The sequence below is a fragment of the Pogoniulus pusillus genome, chromosome 25 (assembly GCF_015220805.1).
Source record: "Pogoniulus pusillus isolate bPogPus1 chromosome 25, bPogPus1.pri, whole genome shotgun sequence".
Taxonomy (NCBI): Eukaryota; Metazoa; Chordata; class Aves; order Piciformes; family Lybiidae; genus Pogoniulus; species Pogoniulus pusillus.
Window position 1 is genome coordinate 13,287,680 of NC_087288.1, and position 20,125 is coordinate 13,307,804.

Consider the following 20,125-nt stretch of genomic DNA (forward strand, 5'->3'; position numbering starts at 1 on the left):
GTGCATACACAGTTGTTTATTCACACATGTAGAAGGCATGCATGAATTCATTATTTTCATATATGAAGCTAAAGAATTTTTGCTATTCTAAAAGTGTTAAAGCATGATTTTTTGGTTTTGAAGGGTAGTATCTTGAGCAAAACAAGCAAAAGACATGATGCACTGATACTGAGAATCGGTTGACATAACCGGATGAAGAAAGGCAGGGAGAACAGGCAGGAAAGATTCTCCAAGAGTCACCTTTTTTGCAGCAAAATGCCTAGAAGAGTAAAAAAATTTACACTTACCCAAAAATTCCATCACCTACTTTTAATGCACTTCTCCATGCTTTATCATAATAGCAAGTGAAGCCCTACACAGAACTGTACCTTAGATGCTGTTCACTGACTTAATGCAAAACACGTATTTCTGAACAGTGAAGCACCTCTGTGCCTTTCTCCTGCACCTAGTCTTCTCCCTACGTAGTCAAAAATGCCTACAAATCCTCAGTAGGTAAGTGGGGAAAAAGAAGAGTGTATTTTAGTGCAATAAATTCACACTTTACATTTCTTGCCTGACCAGGAACTATGACACTTAAGTGAATAAATGAGTTTGTTTTGTAAGTTTTTGGAAATCTATAGTAAAGAGGTTTATGTTCACACTGAGAGATCAAATATGTCACCAACTGCAAGCTCACCCACAAGCAAAGCTGTACAATGTAGTCTGGTAGATCTTATTACTGCTGAATATTTAATGAATGAAACTTATGGTTAGGTAAATGGTTCCATCTGTAGTGCTAAAACCCAGAATATCTTCATGTATGAATAAACTTTGAACAGTCTGCAATAATTTCAATCGTTTTAAGATTTAAGATTCAACTGCTCATTTAACTGGAAGTGTTTCTTATGTACAATGAGCTGCAAAAGAGAATAACATTTCCAAGAGCTGGAAGCTGTCTCTTAATCTGCATAGCCTGACTTGTTGCTTACATTCATTTTAAAGATGCCCAGACACAGTTATTTGTATAAGGGCAAATTCTCTTTGCCCCACTGCCAATCTGAGCCAGATGACATAAAGAGGAGAACATAACCTTCTTTGTGACAGATAACTATAAAGCTGTAGGCAGAGGAATGCAGTTACACTGACTGCAACACTCACCCCTCAGCTTTCTTACGTGGAATGAGACTCAGTGAATCCCTGAGGTCTTGCAGGTCAGCCCAGAATTATACTCCGTGTGTTTACCTTCAGCCATGCAACAGAAGTACCTGTCCTAGCAATGCCTGCTTGTATTCCTTACTGGAGTGACAGTGAATTATTTATAGAAACACTGAGAAGTCCTGGGGTAAAATTCAAGTGGTTGGGGAATGATTCTATCCAATGTGGAGCAGTAATGCAACATCAGCGATGCTCCCTCTCTACAGCTTCACATCCAGTTAAAGCAGCATGACTTACCATTCAGATTCAACAAATCTACACTAATGTAGTTTGCTTTTTTTTTCCCTATTATCATTAAGATTTTTTTTTAATGTAAAAAAATGAACAAAGGGAATTTGAAATTATTGCACACAATATGCTAGTACCAATTAAGTACTGTATCAGGTACAGGTATCAATGAAACCATAGAACCAGACAGACACATAATTGTTTGGTTTGGAAAAGATCTCTAAGATCATCAAGTTCAAACACATCAGGAGTTCTTATATTCAATGTCTTATCCATCCATAAGGATTCTAATATTAAACTATCTACTAATGTATGTGCCTTGGAAGCTGTCGTTGGTGCAGCTTGTGGTTCAGGATATAAGGCTAAGCAATGAATTAATCATAGTGAGCCAGTCCAGAAGTCTCTACACTGCAAGTCACAGTCAATAGTCAACAGCCACTGAGACATGCCCTCTGTCACAACAGTTAACAGCTACTGAGACATGTCCTCTGTTTACAATTGCCTGTTGATTTCCTGCAACATTTTCACCACCAGGTGAAAATGCTCAGCTAATGAGCTACATTACAATCTCACATATACACACACACACACACTAAATAATATAATCTTACTGAACTCATGCTCAGCAAGACATGAGTTTGACATGACACGAGAGACACAGCCACTTTGACAGAAATTCAGACATCCCCTTAAGCATGACATGAATCAAAATAGTTATAATTTTACAGGCAATATTTCTTTAAGAGTCATCTTGTGCATCCTACATGGTGCACGATGGTGGTCAGCAGAGAGCAGTTCCATTAGCTGATGTGACCTACATCTTATTAAAATACATCAAGAAATACATCATCTATTTCCATAACATTATTTTCCCAGACTAGCAATTTCTGTGGTTGTCACAGGGATGTTTTGTAGTGATGAATGGGAAGAAAAGTAGATTAGGTAATTTTCTCATGAGCCAGATCTTTCCTCATTCACAATCTCTTCTGAGTTGTGATTCTCGCTGGGAAAGTTTAAAAGCTTCAGATCTGTGTTTAAAACTGCTGGACAAATAATATACATATTCAAAGAAAATCTCTCTCTCTAATCACAAACTAACATTTATTTTTTTACATATCTGACAAAATGACTGCAAACCTGCAAGTGGCTTTTACGATTCAAGAGGCAAGCATGAGTGTTGCCATTTTAATGCAAAGATCTTCACGCACACTAGCTCCCAAGCCTCCTAGATTTTGAGTTAAATGAATTTATTTTGGTGGTGATGCACTAAGAAAGAGGTGCATGATGAAGAAGAAATTGCATGGTATAACCTCCCATAGAAACACTGCAGTCTTGCTGCTGTAACAATGTAAGGTTATGTGTGGCTACAAAATGAAAAAGAACTATGTGCTTACATCCCATTTCTGATTTTTTTTTTCACCTATCTGAGAAAGATTTGATATTGTTGTTGTCTAAGCACATTTAAACTTCAGCTGAAATAACTGCCAAGTGATTCATGCCTATGTAGGTGAATATAACGATTGTATCTGGAGCCCCAGTGCGCCATTTTCATTTCACTTTAAATAAAAAACAAAATGTATCTGTGTCAGTCAATGCCCTTCTGCTGTACTCAGAGGTATCAAACAGGCTACAATTATGATTGTGAAGTGATTGTGTCACATTGGAGGAAGGTTTATTGCTTTTGAGTCTGCTAGGCAGTAACACATTCTGTTTCATATTACTCTTTATATCATTGTTTGGCTGTGACTAGAATAATCAAATGCCATCAAATGCTGTCAAATTCAATTTACAGTATTTTTCACTGAAGCAGGCTTTCTCCATTATATTTCCTGTTTTCCCTTTCTATGGTTACCATGGAATAGCACCAGTAATCAGCAGCTTTATTTACAAAGCCAACAGAGTGGAGACATGGCTTGGGCTATAACACATACTTTGTTCCCCTTTCTACAGGCAAGGACTTGGGTTTTTCATCAGACCATTAGGGAAAAAAAAAAGAAAGAAAGGGATATTTCAAGAGGGCAGGAATTTTTAGAAGCTACTTCTGTGTTTAAGGCAAATGTGAATTTATAATAATTATCGCTGCTGCTTCCGAAAGCTAATCTGATTCCCTGCCTGCTCAGTCACAGCTCTAATATACTAACATGTCCCAGACTTACTGTGGGAGGCTAGGTTCAGCCCAGCGTGTGTTTGCCACCCATAGTAGCAGTTTGGAAAACCAGGAATTTCAGAGGTAAGGTGTTTCTACAACACATGGCTTCAGTTTCCTATTTTCTGACTTTTTGGAGCTATTCACGTAGGTTCCTTCAGTGAGCTTTTATAAAAGGGTCAATGGACACACAGATGTCAGTGCTCTGCTACTGTGATACTTCCCTCAACACAGCTATCAAGACAGAAAAGCTTATGAACTCATAAAGAGTGAGGATGTGTCCATCAACCACCTAGACAGGGCAGCTGAATAAAAACACCAAGGAGTACAAATAGATGAACTGCAGTCACACTCCAGGTTACTTACAAACAGCAACATAATTTGTCTTGGAAAAATGACCACAGAATTACAGAATCAACCAGGATGGAAGAGACCTCCAAGATCATCCAGTCCAACCTAGCTCCCAGCACTAAGTGCCCCATACAGTCCTTTCTTGAACACCTCCAGGGACAGCAACTCCACCACCTCCCCGGGCAGACCATTCCAATGCCAATCATTCTTTTTCTGAAGAACTTCCTCCTAACATCCTATGCCTCCCCTGGCACAGCTTGAGACTGAGTCCCCTTGTTCTGCTGCTGGTTACCTGGGAGAAGAGACCAACCCCCACCTGGCTACCTCACTTTTAATAATCTTTGAAGAGGCAAATTATTCTTGTCTTCTTTGCAAAAATCTCAACTGTGTATCAAAGAGGACTGAAGAATTTACCTAGTGGTCTAAGTAAACACAGTGGAAATATCTACCCTAATGATTTTTATCTGTCCTTTTACATTAAAAAAACATGTATGTTTTCACCTGGTTTTTGTAATTTCTAGAGTAGGAAGATGATTCTTATCACTTATTCTCAACTTGTCCATCCATAGATCAGCATTTCATCTTAGCACTTGAAAGCTAATATGTATTTTGCCACATAATTATACACTTTTTTCCACCTCCTAGTATATCAAGGGATAAAGAACAGTTCTATAAGACTAAGAATCTGAGCTGATAAAACTATTTACCTGTAAATAAAGTAGTTCGTAATGATGCCATTTGGTTTCTTTGGTGGTGCCCATTTCACTTCTATGAGTGCAGATCCCATTGCTTTAACAATAGGTGGGTTCAGTTCCTCAGGAGGTGCTTCAGCAGTTCTTGAATATGTTTGACCACTTACTCCACACCCACCTACAAAAACAGAAGTTTGCTTAGTGATGAGAGCTCCTTCCTTAACATAAAATATACAGTAAAAGCAAGTACTATGTCAATTTAAGGAGATCCTGATGAAACAGTGCCTCCTTTCACCTCATTGAAGACAGGCTACGAGAGTTGGTGCTCTTCAGCCTGCAGAAGAGAAGGCTTCCAGGAGACCTTATAGTGGCTTTCCACTACCTGAAGGGAGCCTACACGAAGTGCTGGGTAGAGACTATTTACAAGGTCTTTAAATGACAGGACAAGGGGTAATAGGTTTAACCTGGCAGAGAGGAGATTCAAAGTAGGTGTCAGGAAAGAGTTCTTTGCAGTGAGGGTGGTGAGACACTGGCACAGGTTGCCCAGGGAGGTTGCGGGTGCTCCCTTCCTGGAGGTGTTCAAGGCCAGGTTGGATGAGGCCTTGAGTGTCCTGTTCTAGTGGGAGGTGTCCCTGCAGATGACAAGGGGTTGGAACTGGATGGTCCTTGAAGTCCCTTCCAACCTAAACCATTCTATGATTCCATTTAAATTACTGCAGCTGCATTAATTAAATACAATTGGTTTCAAAGTGCCATTGTAGAAAGACTTATTTCAACTGGATTTTGAAAATGGCCATTGAAATTAAGGATTTTTGTAATATCTGGGCTCTTGTCTCCTGTCTTTATTGCTCCTTGTTGGTGAGCATTCACAGAACCAATTTTTGTCCTGTTTGCACACTTTCAAAACCCGTTAAGCTATCTGTGAAAAGCTTTCAATAAAATGGCATATATTACCTAAACCACATTTTAAAACATCTCCATTTAAAATATTCATGATATAACATGCAGAAATATTTAATGCTTCATCCAGTGCTAAGCAGCTTTCTTTTCCACTAGGTAAACATTTGACTCTGATGTAAGAATTAGATTTTTATCTGTTTTGCTGAGTTGAATCTATCTGGTAAATCTCCATTCCTTTCCAGACACTGAGATGGGTCTTTAAAATCATCTTACCATTCTGGCATGCTTGTATTCTTATCTCATATTGCGTGTAGGGATCTAGGCCATCAACAATACCATAACTTGCGTGCCCTACTGGCTTCACCAGTAGACTGGGACTGCTTGCATTTACTAAGATGTTGTATTCCAAAGGCACACTGACAATGAATATCCCTGTTGTGAAACAGAGCAGAATCAGTGATTACCTCTAATACTAACAACACAGGACAACTTCAAAGAGGCATTCATCATATGCAGTTTTAAATATAAGCCCCCCCTGGAGGTTTTTACCTACTGCTTTTTTAAGAACCTACACCTACTTAAATGTAAACTGAACCAGGTACATCTGCAGATCACAACTGGAAGAGAGGCATTACAGATCTTAGCTAAAAATAAAAATGCAATTCAGCCAATGCCTGTGTTGCAATTACTGCTTCTGGGAAGAGTGACCTTATGACTGGGAACCAGGCAGCTTTTATAGGTTCATTTTGGAGAGACAACAGCTACTTAGCACTGCTGTTTGAATATAGGGTTGCATGATCAAAAAACTGAACTGCCACCATTCAGAAAATTAGCCTTTTTTTTCCCCCCCGGGCCAGCAGGAGCAGCTGAGTGTAGGAATAGCACCAAGAAACACATCTTTTCAAGTGATATAAAAGCTGCTCAGGTTTTATTGAAGAAAAAACCCTCATTATTTACTATTTTGTCTTAATTCAAGCATTTTCCACATCTATTCCTGGCACCTGTTGTCAGTTCCTAATTTTCCAGTTCTCTTCAGAAGGTGAAAAAAAAAACATTTTTTTCCATAAGGGTTTTGTTTGTTTTGTTTGGTAGTTAGGAAATGGGCTGCAGGCAGTAGCAATTTCATAAAGGCAAAAGAATCACTATTTGTTCCCTTCATTCTGCAGTCATGTAAGGCACAGACTTAAAGTAGAAAGCAGACCAAGTACCTTTCTGAAACGAGTTAAGATGTATCTGTCTAGTGAGAGCACGTTTCAACAAAACATCTACTTCAGGTATCACAGAGGGTTGTTTGTGGTTGCACTGAAAACCAGATGCCTATGAGCAGTATTGAGACTTGGCTAGATCTTGAAAATCTTTCCATTCACAACTTTGAAAAACAACTCAATTCTTTCTCCTAATTTGTCCTGTTCTAGTGGGATGTGTCTCTGCTTATGGCAGGAGGTTCGAACTGGATCATCCTTGAGGTCCTAACTTAAACCATTCTATGATTTACAAGCATATACAGAGATTTACAATTATAGATGAGTTAGAAGTAATACAGAAATTCAAAACCCCTCCTGATCAGCAAGACCACCTAGAAGAGCTCTCAACTAACCCCTCCCTTATCTCAGAAACCTCACATGATTAATCTTTGCAGAGAAAGCAGGGGTGAGATGCCAAAAGCTGACAAGTGGTTATAAGGACAAATCCTGTTATACAGATTTCAGGCAGAGACAGTGAACCAGTGAGCAGCAAGCCACAGAATGAGACTCTTAGTAACCATTCTGTGGTTTTGTAGTTCTCAGCAATCCAAAGGATAATACAGACAGACAGACTGAAAGAGTTTGGGCTGTTCAGTCTGGAGAAGAGGAAACTCCAGGGTGGCCTTCCACTATCTGAAGGGGGCCTACAAAAAAGCTGGGGAGTAACTTTTTAGGCTACCAGGGAGTGACAGGACTAGGGGGAATGAAGGAAAGCTGAAGGTGGGGAGATTCAGAGTGGATGTGAGGAGGAAGTTGTTCAGCATGGGAGTGGTGAGAGCCTGGAAGGGGTTGCCCAGGAGGTGGTTGAGGCCCCATCTCTGGAGGTGGGACTGGATGAGGCTCTGGCCAGCCTCATGTAAGGTAGGGAGGGTGTCCCCAGCCATGGCAGAGGAGTTGGAACTAGATGATCCTTGTGGCCCCTTCCAACCCTGACTGATTCCGTGATTTTTTCCTTTCACAGCCAATGATCTAATTTGTCTCATTAAAATATTCCAATTATCCTCAAATCAACACCATTCTCAAGAAGCAAACAAGAAACTGCAAATAAAACCAAGTAAACATCCCAAAAAATTCCAATATCCAACAGAAATTTCTCTACGATGTGCTTAAATTCATTGAACATGAAGATCAAAGGATCTCTTTATAATCAGAATAAGAAAAACATATACTCATACAACAGAGAAACTTGCAAACCCCTCCCTTCTTCTAGAACAGCCTTCAGCATCTGCAGCCAGTCTGAAACTACTACCTTGTGTGCTCTGATGACTGAAGGAAATGAAATGGGCATATTTGTTAAAGTCAGCTGGGAAACCACACGACTTGGTTAGTTCCAGAGTTCATAAATTTATGTCAGAGTAAAAGGAACGGTAAAAGCACAAGTGAACCAATTTACCTTAAGTGCAAATGGCAGTTTTGTTATTTGGTGTCAGAGTTACCAGGAGCACAATGACAACCTGCCATAACACATTTTCGTGTTCACTAAAGAACAAGGATTTAGTTGGTTAATATTCCCAGCAATACTCTTTTTCATAATTTACAACAACTAGATGCTGATAGGTTATTTAACATTTATGAAGTTAAGATGTAATCAGAAAACCCTGATTATCTTTACAAATAAAAAGTTAAATTATTCCTTTTTTTTTTTTTCCCCACTCTGTGACTTCATCTCACAGTAGGTGCACATTTTCATAGAAGAGAATCATAGAATCAACCGGGTTGGAAGAGACCTTCAAGATCAGTCAGTCCAACCTAGCACACAGCCCTAGCCAGTCAATTAGACCATGGCACTAAGTGCCTCATCCAGGCTTTTCTTCAACACCTCCAGGGATGGTGACTCCACCGCCTTCCTGGGCAGCCCATTCCAATGCCAATCACTCTCTCTGGCAAGAACCTCCTCCTAACATCCAGCCTAGACCTCCCCTGGCACAACTTGGGAGTGTGTCCCCTTGTTCTGTTACTGGAGTCACCATCCCTGAAGATGTTCAAGCAAAGACTGGATGAGGCACTTAGTGCCATGGTCTAGTTGACTGGATAGGGCTGGCCTGGATGATCTTGGTTGGATTAGATGGATAGATCAGATAAATTGGGCTGGATGATCTTGGAGGTCTCTTCCAACCTGGTTGATTCTATAAAACCATATCACAATTAGAGCAAAACAGTTGAACTGTTCCACTTGTAGTAGAACAAATACTAAAATAAGACCTTCTTATATTTTATTTAAAAGCAAATAATAGTAAAGGTAGATGTTAATATCCGACTGAAGAAAATATAACAATAGCTTTCTGAAATGAACTATTTGCATTAAACTTCACATATCCAGATATGTCATCCTGGTTGCATCAAGTCTTTCTGTCTGATGAAAGTAACAGCTGGAGGTGCTGACTGCTTTCAAGGCACAAAACTTTGGATTCTGAGCTCAAAAAACTTGTCCAGCATCAAATAATTTCCACAAAAAAAACCCAAAAAAAACCCCCACAAAAAAAACCCAAAAAACCCCAAACAAACAAACAAACAAAAAAACCAAAATGTAACATTGGCTTAGCAGAAGTCAGGACAATTTGTTAGGCTTCCAGTAAGGAGGTTAGCCAGGGAAGCTAAGAGACAAATAAATGCCATTCAAATACCAAATCTGATGCCAAAAAGAAGAAAGTAGGAATCCAGACACGTTACACAACTTTCATTCTAATGGATAAGCACGCCCAGAGGTGGATGAAGTAGAGTGTTACATGATTAAAGAAGACAGATGATCATTAATGCATGAAGCTAGTAACAAAGAAGCAGAGGACAGGATCTTTTGAGCCTGTTCAGCTTTCATGGTATTGGCAGCAGCAACTCAAGATATTGAGAAGAATCAGGCCCCCACTGAGGACCAAGGGTGTTGTCAATGAGTTGAAATGCAGGATGGCTATCAATAGCATTTATGGATATGCCTTGGGAGAATTATATGGTGAGGTTTTTTTTTCCATTCAGCTTTTCTGCTTCCATCCATGTGACTAATAGTTGTTCCACAATAATTGTAACATATCCTTCTGTATCAGTGAAATGTACCATACCTTTGAGGTCTGTGCACTGAGGCAATGCAACACAAGATAATGGGATACCTATCTCAGAAAATAAAGTCCTATTTTCCATAGTGAGTCAAGTGTGTCAAACATTTTTTTCTGAGCCTATCACTTTAACCACTACTTGGCCACCTTGCTATTTAGCTAAGTCAGGAGTTTTGAAATGCTATGTATTTATGAAGTCATAAGATTAAGATACATTACAGATGTTGAAGGATCATAATTAAAGCCATCCAAAAGGAAGGTCTGTGTAATATGATGCCCATAATTAATCCCGAGAGTTACCATTTGATCTGAATTTATTAGAGTAGATAAGAAGATGGAACACCAAAGCACCCCTGATATCCATAGACAGGAAGACACTGTGACTACTCTCTCATCAGAACTTGATTAATAAAAAGTGTATGTCAGCTATAGCAATTAAAAGAAGCATCGTGCCCAAGAGTGACTGCCAAGCCCGACAACTCTTATAACAAACATTGCATTCTAGGTTCACGAGGGAAAATCTCTATTATTTCAATACAGACTTTTGAAACAAGGATTCTAACACAGAAAAAAAAAAAATCGCTCCACAAACAGCGATATAAATAAGAATAAAAATCTGTAGGGTATTTAAGTTAATCCTGGGGATGTATGTGGCCCCATGTGTCTGCATGCACGGGACTTATTAAGGGGATGCATGTTGTTCCAGGAGGTCAGAAACTGCAAAATAAATTTCCACCTGGACTCTCACAATCCCCCAACAGTCTTTCTCTTGAGAAAAAAGGCTCTGGGAGCACAAGTCTCACGATGAGGATGAAGCAGAATTCTGAAGGGTCAATAATTAATTTCCTATTTTCTGCATGTACCCATGCTTCTGCACATGGGGTTTCTTTAACTAGCATTAGTAGCAATTCTCTGCTCTTAGTAGTCCCCATCAGATAGTAAGATCATACAGTGACCCTGAGGTGCTGTAATGAAAGGAACAGCAAGTTTTCCTTTCCTGTCTACCCAACAGGGGCACCACATGAAAAATGATCCTTTATTCTGTGGCCATCGTAGAAATACGGTGGGATGCCTCACACGAGTTGGCTGCTGCAATCATTGGCTACAGACTCTTCAGAAAAGACAAGCAAGGAAGGGACAACAGTAGGCTGACCCTGTATGAGAGCATTTTGATGATAGTGACAAGGAAGTGGGGTCAGAATAACTGCCACCTTGGGATTCCAGAAGGCATACACTAGCCTGTTACGGACATTGTCAGAAGAGTCCCTTGGGAGGTATTTCTGGGGGCCAAGGAGTCCCTATAGGCTAGACATTCTTCAGGAAGAAAGCCTTAAAAGGGCAGGAACAGACTGTCCCCGTGTGCCAAAAGATGAGTTGGCAGGCAAAAAGACTGGAGTGGCTGAGGGAACTAGGGTTCAGTCCGCAGAAAAGGAGGCTGGGGAGACCTTATTGCTCTCTATGAATTGTAGCAAAGTGGGCATTGGTCTCTTCTCTTTAGTAACACGTTAGAGGACGAGAGGAAATTACCTCTATTTGCACCAGAGAGGCTTAGATTGGATATCAGAAGAAACTTCTTTGCTGAAAAGCTTCTCAAGCACTGGAGCAGGTTACCTAGAGCTGTGGTTGAATTCCTATATCTGGAATCTAAAAGATTCATAGAAGTGGTGCTAAGGACATGGTTTGGCACCAGGCATGGTAGAGTTAGATAATGGTGGGACTTGCTGATCATAATGGTTTTTTCCAATTGAAATGCTTCTATGATTCTGTGATTCATAGTCGAAAACTTAAATAATTGCGCCCACAAGAAGTAGGCAGAGAGGAAGGAACTGAGTGACCAAATATTGTGTAAAGTGATATAAACCTGGTGGCCTTCTATGACAAGGTCACAACATCAATAGATAAGGGGAGAGCAGATGATGGCATTTATCTGGACCCAAGCAAAGCCTTTGACACTATCCCACATGACTTTCTGATCTCCAAGCTGATAAAATATGGGTTTGATGGATGGACCACTTGGTGGATAAAGAACTGGCTTGACAGCCACACCCAAAGAGTGGCTATCAATGGATTCATGTCCAAGTGGAGGCCAGTGACAAGGGGAGTCCCTCAAAGATCAGCACTGGGACTAGTCTCGTTTAGCATCTTCAAAAGTGCCATGGACAGTGGCACTGAGTGCACCCTCAGCAAGTTTGCTGATGATACCAAGCTATGTGGCGTGGCTGACATGCTGGAGAGAAGGGATCCATCCAGAGGGACCTGGACAGGCTGGAGAGGTGGGCACAAGCCAACCTCATGAGGTTCGATGAGAACAAGCGCAAGCTCCTGCATCTGGGTTGGGGCAATCCCAGGCACTGATATAGGCTGGGCTGTGAGTGGCTGGAGAGCAGCCCTGAAAGAAAGGACTTGTGGGTGCTGGTGGATGAGAAGCTCAATATGAACTGTCAGTGTGCACTTTCAGCCAGAAAGCCAACCATATTCTGGGCTGCATCAAGAGAAGTGTGGCCAGCAGGCCAAGGGAGGGGATTCTATCCCTCTATACCACTCTGGTGAATCCCCACCTGGACTACTGTCCAGTTCTGGAACCCCTATTAAAGGAAAGATATGGACACACTGCAACGTGTCCAGAGAAGGGCCATGAGGATGATCAGAGGGCTGGAGCACCTCTCCTGAGGACAGGCTGAGAGAGTTGGAGTTGTTCAGTCTGGAGAAGGCTCCAAGGAGACCTTCTTGTGGCCTTCCAATATCTGAAGGGGGCCTACAAGAAAGCTAGTGAGGGACTTTTGAGGGTGTTGGGTAGTGATAGGAATAGGGGAAATGGATCCAAGATAGAGAAGAGTAGATTTAGATTAGACATTAGGAAGAAATTCTTCACCATAAGGCTGGTGAGACACTGGAGCAGATTGCCCAAGGAGGTAGTGAAGGCCCCATCCCTGGATGTTTTTAAGGCCAGGTTGGATGTGGCTCTGGGCATGGCTGAATGTGCTCTGGCCATGGCAGGGGGTTGGAACTAGACGGTCCTTGTGGTCCCTTCTTACCCTGACAATTCTGTGATATGAGCATTCAAAGTGAGCTCCAGCACCCGGGAAGAAGGACCTGTGCATTCCCTTGCATAAGGACTGTGAATACAACCCTTCATCTGCTATAGAGCCAGAGTCCAGCCAGCTTCTGACCCCTCTGATTAGGTGGTTTCAGGAATACACAAACTTTTGCATGTAAAAATCTTAATTGCAGCATAACCAAATATACTACACTGAGCCCAATTCTCTTTGCAGGGTTGTAACCTTCCGTGAATAACAGGAATTTGAGCAGCAGGATAAGAAAATATCTAGAACAAGGACAAGTTTTTTCTGGGAAACACCCCACTTTTCATGAGCCTATGCTTTAAATCTATTTATAATGTTGCTGAATAATTTTGTAGCTTAAATTATATTTATTATCAAAACTCTAATACAGCATGAGTCACTTTCCAGTAAAGCCAACTGTACATTATATGCCATTCGAATTCACCTGCCTTCTGCTGGGTTCTAAATCCTTTCAGGCAGTAGGAGGAAAAGTTTAATTTAAGATTTTAATCTTTTTCATATATTATAGCATTTCTATAATGGATTTTGTGCTTCTGAAAACTAAAAGATTGACAGCTCAGGGTATTATAGATTTATTAATCATTGCTTAAATGGGTAGGGTGAACGCTGCTAAGCACTGCCACTGTACTTGCAATCTCAGGCTTGAAGGCTAAATATTCTTTCTAGGTGACTTTTTTTTAATGCCAGTTGACTCTACTGTAACTACTGTATAAGGTGAGAACATCTTAAATAATTAGGAAGAGATCAACAACTTCCCTGAGTTCACTGATAAAACACATACAGTTGTTACTGTAACATGCAAATGCAAAGTTTCTTAAGAAAAAAAAAAGGCCTGATTTTAACTGAGAAAAAAAAGTATCAAGAAACTGGAACAACACCTTACTGGAGATGAACTACACTAGACAGAGAATTGTCCATTTAGAGTGCTCTCATTGTCCCACAGTAACCACAGCATATCCTTTTTATAACATCAGTAAAGCACACCAATCGCTGAAGCTGTGATCTATATTAATGAAATAGAGCACAGTCCCTTAAATAGAAAGAAGGCATTTTTTCAATTACTCCTTCTTAGACTACTTCTGCAGAAGGCTAAGATAACCTGGTGACATCCAGAAGAAGAGTAATGAGTAAAAATACTTCAGGGCCTTTGTTGACCCACCCTCCTGTCCACATAACAATACAGTGCTCTAGCAAACAAAATTTACTGAATCAGGTCAAAGATAGCATAGGACGTGTGTGTCATACTCTTACACCTTCTGTTAAGAGAGCTTAACATTGTGTACCTGCAGGACAATTAGACATTTCAACTGCTGTGACAGCTGTCAAGTCAACATCAACCAAAAAGGTTGTCAAATGTCATTCTCGACAGCTCAGGTTAGTCTGTACAGAATGCAGAACTTCTTTTCAGTGTAATCGTTGGGCTTTGGTTTTTCTCCCCTTAATAATAGCTTACAATTTCAAATTAACACATGATTTTTTTGATCAGCTAATCCTCACAATACTCATGTCAAGCATATTGGTCAATAGTATTAATATGCCTCTGGGAAACAGCAGCTTTAGATACTGGTCATTTAAATCACACAAACACTAAAGCCAAACATGAGAATAAAAATATCAGAAGGATTCAGCTGCCTGCCTGAATATATTAATTTTTCCAGTCTTTCCTTTTACTAGAAAGTACAACATAAAAATACATTTTTACCTGGCACATCCCAAGCTAGAAATATAGAGTATGCATCAATTACTGTGACATTATATGGGACATGAATTTTCTCTGGTGTTCCTACTGGTGTTTGTATAACATATTTATCACTAATGTTGCTGCCGCCCCAAGTGCTGGCTTCCAGCTGGTAAACATATCTGCACAAACAGAAAAAGATCAGTAGACACTACTGTTAGAGGCTTTAGGCATATCAGTAATAGAACATTTCCACTTTCACCAATTTAAAGCAAATAGACTAAGTATTAGACAAAGTATTAGAAATACTGCGTCAGAGAAGCTTTTCACCTTTAAATGTTCTTAATGTGAGGAAAGTTAACTATAACTTAACATCTCGATCATTTTAATACTAGAATTCATGGTAGCTTTACACCAGAGAGAAGTAGTGACTCAAAAAGTGTCCAAAAGAATTTCAGAATGGCCTCTATAAAAATGTTAGCAGCTGCCACTTTGAGCCAGTGTGTTCAATGTGCACAGAAATGTTATAAACCGTAGACAGTGCTGTGTGCCATATGAAGATGTAAAGTTTTTTTAAGGATGATGACCAATGAGCCATTGACAACCTCCCGAGGCAAAAAAAACAAACCTCCCCGTCTTTGAATCAGAATCACCCATTCTCAGGAAAGGGAAAAGAGAAGTCTTTTAGTTAAGGCTTTTCAACACTTGGGGAAAATGTTCTATCAATTTTTCAGTAATTAAGTAACATGGTAAGGAATTTTCCTTTTGTTGAAGGAGTAACTTAGGTTTTGTACATTTCACAGACACATATTTGGCACAGCTTTCACACATTACCAGAGCTCTTTAACATGCCTTACCTACTGTTACGTTGTAGGTTAACATCTGTGAAATTCAAGTCTGTACTGCCACCCAGAAAAATCTGTTCTCCATCACGAAATAATTGATACTGAGTAATGATTCCATTTGGTTTCTTTGGTTCACTCCAGTAGATTTCCACTTCTGTTGAGCTGACTATGATATGATGAGGTTTTGGCCATACCCCTATCAACATCACAGTGACACTATTTTAACTTTATGACAGCAACATAAAGGCTTTTCTCCCCCCTTTTTCAAACAGTTTATGTGGTTGCTTTCAGCAATACAATACAAGCATAAAACAGTTTCAGAGAGAATGACAGAATTTAACCCACTTTGTGGATTTCTCCTATATCCATTGCAACCAACTACACAAGGAACGGATTAATGGAGGACAAGGCCAAAGGCTCTGATCTTCAAGTGCCCACTTGTCTCCATCTATTTATTTGTGCTTTAAAGAATATGCACCTGCTAATTTCTAACATTACTACTTAAAGATGAACTCAGGGAAAATGTCACAAAGTAGGAACACAGTGCCAGGCAGTCAGTAAAGCATGTGTTAAGATACAAATATTCCACGGGAGATAGATTCTCTTGCTTAAATTTATATGTGATAGCTTGATGGATGATAGTGGAGTTTTGTACCTTGTTAAACCATCACAAAATACAAGCCCATATGACCATCTCTTTGCAGTTCTATAAGAATATCTTTTTCCCTTACCGTGAGGAGCAGCTTGTAAAGTTTGACCTGAAAGTGGTTGGCTAGAAGCACACCCAGCAGACGTGCATGCGGTAAGCATGAAGCTGTAATTAGTGTATGGCTGCAGACCTAGAAAGAACAAACAGAGGTTAGACTGAGATGTTGACATCAGGCATCTCAAAGAATTGTATCACTACATAGAATGTTCTTGGACTTAAAGTTAACTTTTACTGTTTTGGGAAAGTATAAAATGGAAAGCATTTTTATATCTCAACAATACTGAACTAGTGAATTCTTGCTGATTTTTATATCTATCCTCCACTAGTTAAGAAGCTTTGACAAAACAATTCATATTGAGTGGGTCTATGGAATGGATCTATGGATGCCCTTCATATAGATATAGCTGAATGGGCTTTAAATCAATTCACTTAGATGGCACTTGCAGTTGTTTTGGGGTTTGGGTTTATTTGTTTTTTTTTTTTTTAACCTATGCTTCTGCCTGTACAAAATGGTTAAAAATTAACTTGAAAGCATATAAACATTGTTGGTACAGATATAATTTCCAGCAGTGATAATAGCCACAGAATTCTATAGAAAAGTCCCTGAAAATATAATTGCTTAGAGTTTTGGAGTTGAAAAACTGGAGAGCTTATAATGTTTGGAAAATTTATTACAAATATATTTATAAGAAAGAAAACCTCTCTCATACTTGAGCATTTCCTACTACAAAATCATAAAATCATAGAACGGTTCAGTTTGGTAGGGACCTCAAGGATCATCCACTTCCAACCCCCTGCCATAGGCAGGGACACCTCCCACTAGACCAGGTTGCTCAAGGGCTCATCCAGCCTGGCCTTGAACACCTCCAGGGAAGGAGCAGCCACAAAGTCCCTGGGCAACCTGTGCCAGTGTCTCACCACCCTCACTGCAAAGAACCCTTGCCTAACACTAGTTTGAATCTCCTCTCTGCCCCTTTATACTCATTACCCCTTGTCCAACACTAGTTTGAATCTCCTCTCTGCCCCTTTATACTCATTACCCCTTGTCCTGTCATTACAAGACCTTGCCAATAGTCCTTTCCTAGCTGTCCTGTAGGCTCCCTTCAGATACTGGAAGGCCACTATAAGGTCTCCTGGAAGACTTCTCTTCCCCAGGCTGCAGAGCCCCAACTTTTGTAGCCTGTCCTCATAGCAGAGCTGCTGCAGCCCTCTGAACATCTTCATGGCCCTCCTCTGGACTCACTCTAACAGTTCCATGTCCTTCTTGCGTTGGGGGCTCCAGAACTGCACACAGTATTCCAAGTGGGGTCTGAGAAGAGCAGAGTAAAGAGGCAGAATCCCCTTCCTTGCCCTGCTGGCCACATTTCTCTTTATGCAGCCCAGGACATGGTTGGCTGTCAGATGCAGAATTAGACCCATCTACACCTAAATCTCAGAAGGAATAAACCTAGCAAACATAGCAAAAGCTGTGGCAGCAGGTCCTACGTACAGCAGCGTGTTTTCTTTTGTACAGATGCCCACTCTACTGTGTAACACAGAGTGAGTGCCTGTGTGAGAGAGCCTGAATTAGGATCATACAGGTCAATTCGTACATATTACTCAAATCACTTTTTAAGTGCGTGGCTTTGTGACCTTAGTAATGTACTTTGAGGTAGCTCAAGTGCCCAACTGTAATTACTTCAAGAACAATGTAATTCTATGACAAGGGAAAAAATCTGGGCAAGATCTTTGTTTATAAACCAATCCTTGCTTATAGCCAGTAGGAAGGTATTTTAATTAAAATCTATTACAAACAAATAGAGAGAAAGAATAAGCAACAGTTATGTAGAAAGGCAAAATACTGAATGTAAGACATGCAGGCTGCTTACAAATTGAACAAGACGTAAAGGAGAGAAAATAAAGAGATGACTCAGAGGGACAGCCCTGGCTGTAACCTAATCATGTGCTGGAAGAGAAGAAAAATCATCTGAACGCTGAGTATAAAAGTAAGAAGGGAGAAAATGACAGCTGAAGACTAGAGAGAGGCAAAGGCATGGAGGAAAGCCAAGTATTTAACATTTCAGGATAGAAAAGATTACTGTGGCAACAAATTACTTGAATTCCCCTAAAGGGAGTCATGTTCACTTTTAAAGGAAACATGCATAATAAAGCAATACTCATTTACAACTACACTTCCAAGAGAAAAATGAGCATTGAAAAAAGAAGTGCACATGATTTCACTAAATTTATTGGTGAAATTCTGATACCTGAATCTTGAGTCATACATGGAGCAGTCATAGCAGATTTTTATCTGGATTATTAAAGGTTTGCATTAAATGCCTTGTCTTATGCATGCTTTGGAAAGCTCTCTGCAAATCTACATATGTGATTAACAACAAAAAATACCAAGTAAGGTAATCTTGAAACATAAACAACATTTTGCTTTTCCAGTTTCTTTACTTGATTTTTAACTAGAGGATTTTTTTTTGGGGGGTCCATTACTGTGGGGTGTTTAAATTATTTCTTAATGTAGCAGGATATTGTCGTTTGCTAAAAGGCTGTGAAAAAGTGTGGGGGTTTCAAAGAATGCATTGTTCTATTAGCCAAATCAATTTCTTCTGATACTCTTTGTCTCCATTTGTGGCCATGGCTCCAGCAAGGTCAGTAATTAGCTCCCAGGACAATGCTCCTGGGCCCTGTCGTGGGAATTTTACTCAGGAGAATGCCAGAGTGCTGACCACAGCCTCACACAATCCTTTTACCCCCAAGAGTTTCCTTTATATGAATACTGCTAATGACTCACTGCATGGAGATAGAGTTGTCCAGTGACAGCATTTCTGTATCTCTTTAGTTTTCACCACTCTGAAATGGAGACTATGTTCAGCTGAAAGAATTTCAAACCATTCAGTCATAAGCTCTTCATTTTCTTTGTTTTACTAAACATCTGTGATCTTGACTTTTAACTCAAGATGACTGATCCTACAAATTCTTGAAAAGTCTTTTACTTAGGATATTGTCAGTATGTTGAAAAGAGGGAGTTGAGAAGGGTATTTGCTATAAACCCACCTGCTGCTGCTGAAGAGGGCACTCTTAGCTTTCTTTTACAATTAGCCTAATTATTTTCCTCACTCTTACCCTCTTGCCTAGCCCCCACTGCAAAGCATTATCATGCCCATTTGTAAAGTAGTAGTAACACAAAGTGAAACAATGCCATAACTGTCATCCAAATTGTTCTGTACAGGGCAGTGGAAGTGTTCAGTAATAAATGATATAAAAAGGTCTTTTATTGACAAGCTGCCATGTGCTGTTTGCATTAGAGAATATGAGAAGATGATGGCTGCTGCCCCTAGCTCCCAATGGCATTCAACTCAGTGAGATAGCAGAAACTGCTTCAGTTTGCTTAAAGCATTGATAACACCTCTAAATAATTAACTGAGGACTTCCTGTCTTCAATTACTTAATGCTTTTTTTAACATCTTGAGAGGATTATAAGCAATTTATGGATTTCACATGATGAGCACATTCACTGCTATTCCCACAAAGCATTTGTGGGATCATGTTTCTAAAGCTTTGATGTAATTAAAAATAAGCAGCAAGACAATGGTGCCGTGTCAAGGTGCTAGCCTTCTTGTCTGCTACTTGCAAGACCCTAGATTCAAAGCCTTAAGAAACGCTAATGCTACAGCTTCATTAATGTTCAACTGTTGCTCAGGGAAAAGCAGACAGATCTGGGAAAAAGGGGGGAAATGGAAGATGGGAAAAATCAAAACATACATCCACAGAGAACAAGGCAACAGTTCAAGCACTCGAGATTATGGATGAAATAAACTTGATTGGTTTATCTCATTCTTTCAATTTAGACAGCAATAATTATCCACATCGTTATATCTCTGCCATGAATTGCACATTATTACCCAAGGAAGCTCTGGCAGAAAACAGTGTAAAATTTGATTATGTCTGTCATGAGGAACAATCACTTATTTCACTGCTGGCTTTACATGGCAACACTGAACGGTGACTTAATGGAAG

At 40.0% G+C, this 20,125-nt stretch overlaps 1 protein-coding gene across 1 annotated transcript in view; it reads right to left on the bottom strand.

Annotated features, from left to right (window-relative positions):
* Positions 1-20,125, bottom strand: part of USH2A (usherin) — a 411,816-nt gene that overhangs the window by 53,636 nt on the left and 338,055 nt on the right. The window contains exons 55-59 of the mRNA XM_064164511.1: positions 16,140-16,247; positions 15,421-15,604; positions 14,588-14,745; positions 5,785-5,943; positions 4,627-4,789 (exon numbers count right to left, since the gene is read on the bottom strand). Coding sequence (XP_064020581.1) covers positions 4,627-4,789; positions 5,785-5,943; positions 14,588-14,745; positions 15,421-15,604; positions 16,140-16,247 — 772 coding nt within the window. The remainder of the gene's footprint in view (positions 1-4,626; positions 4,790-5,784; positions 5,944-14,587; positions 14,746-15,420; positions 15,605-16,139; positions 16,248-20,125) is intronic.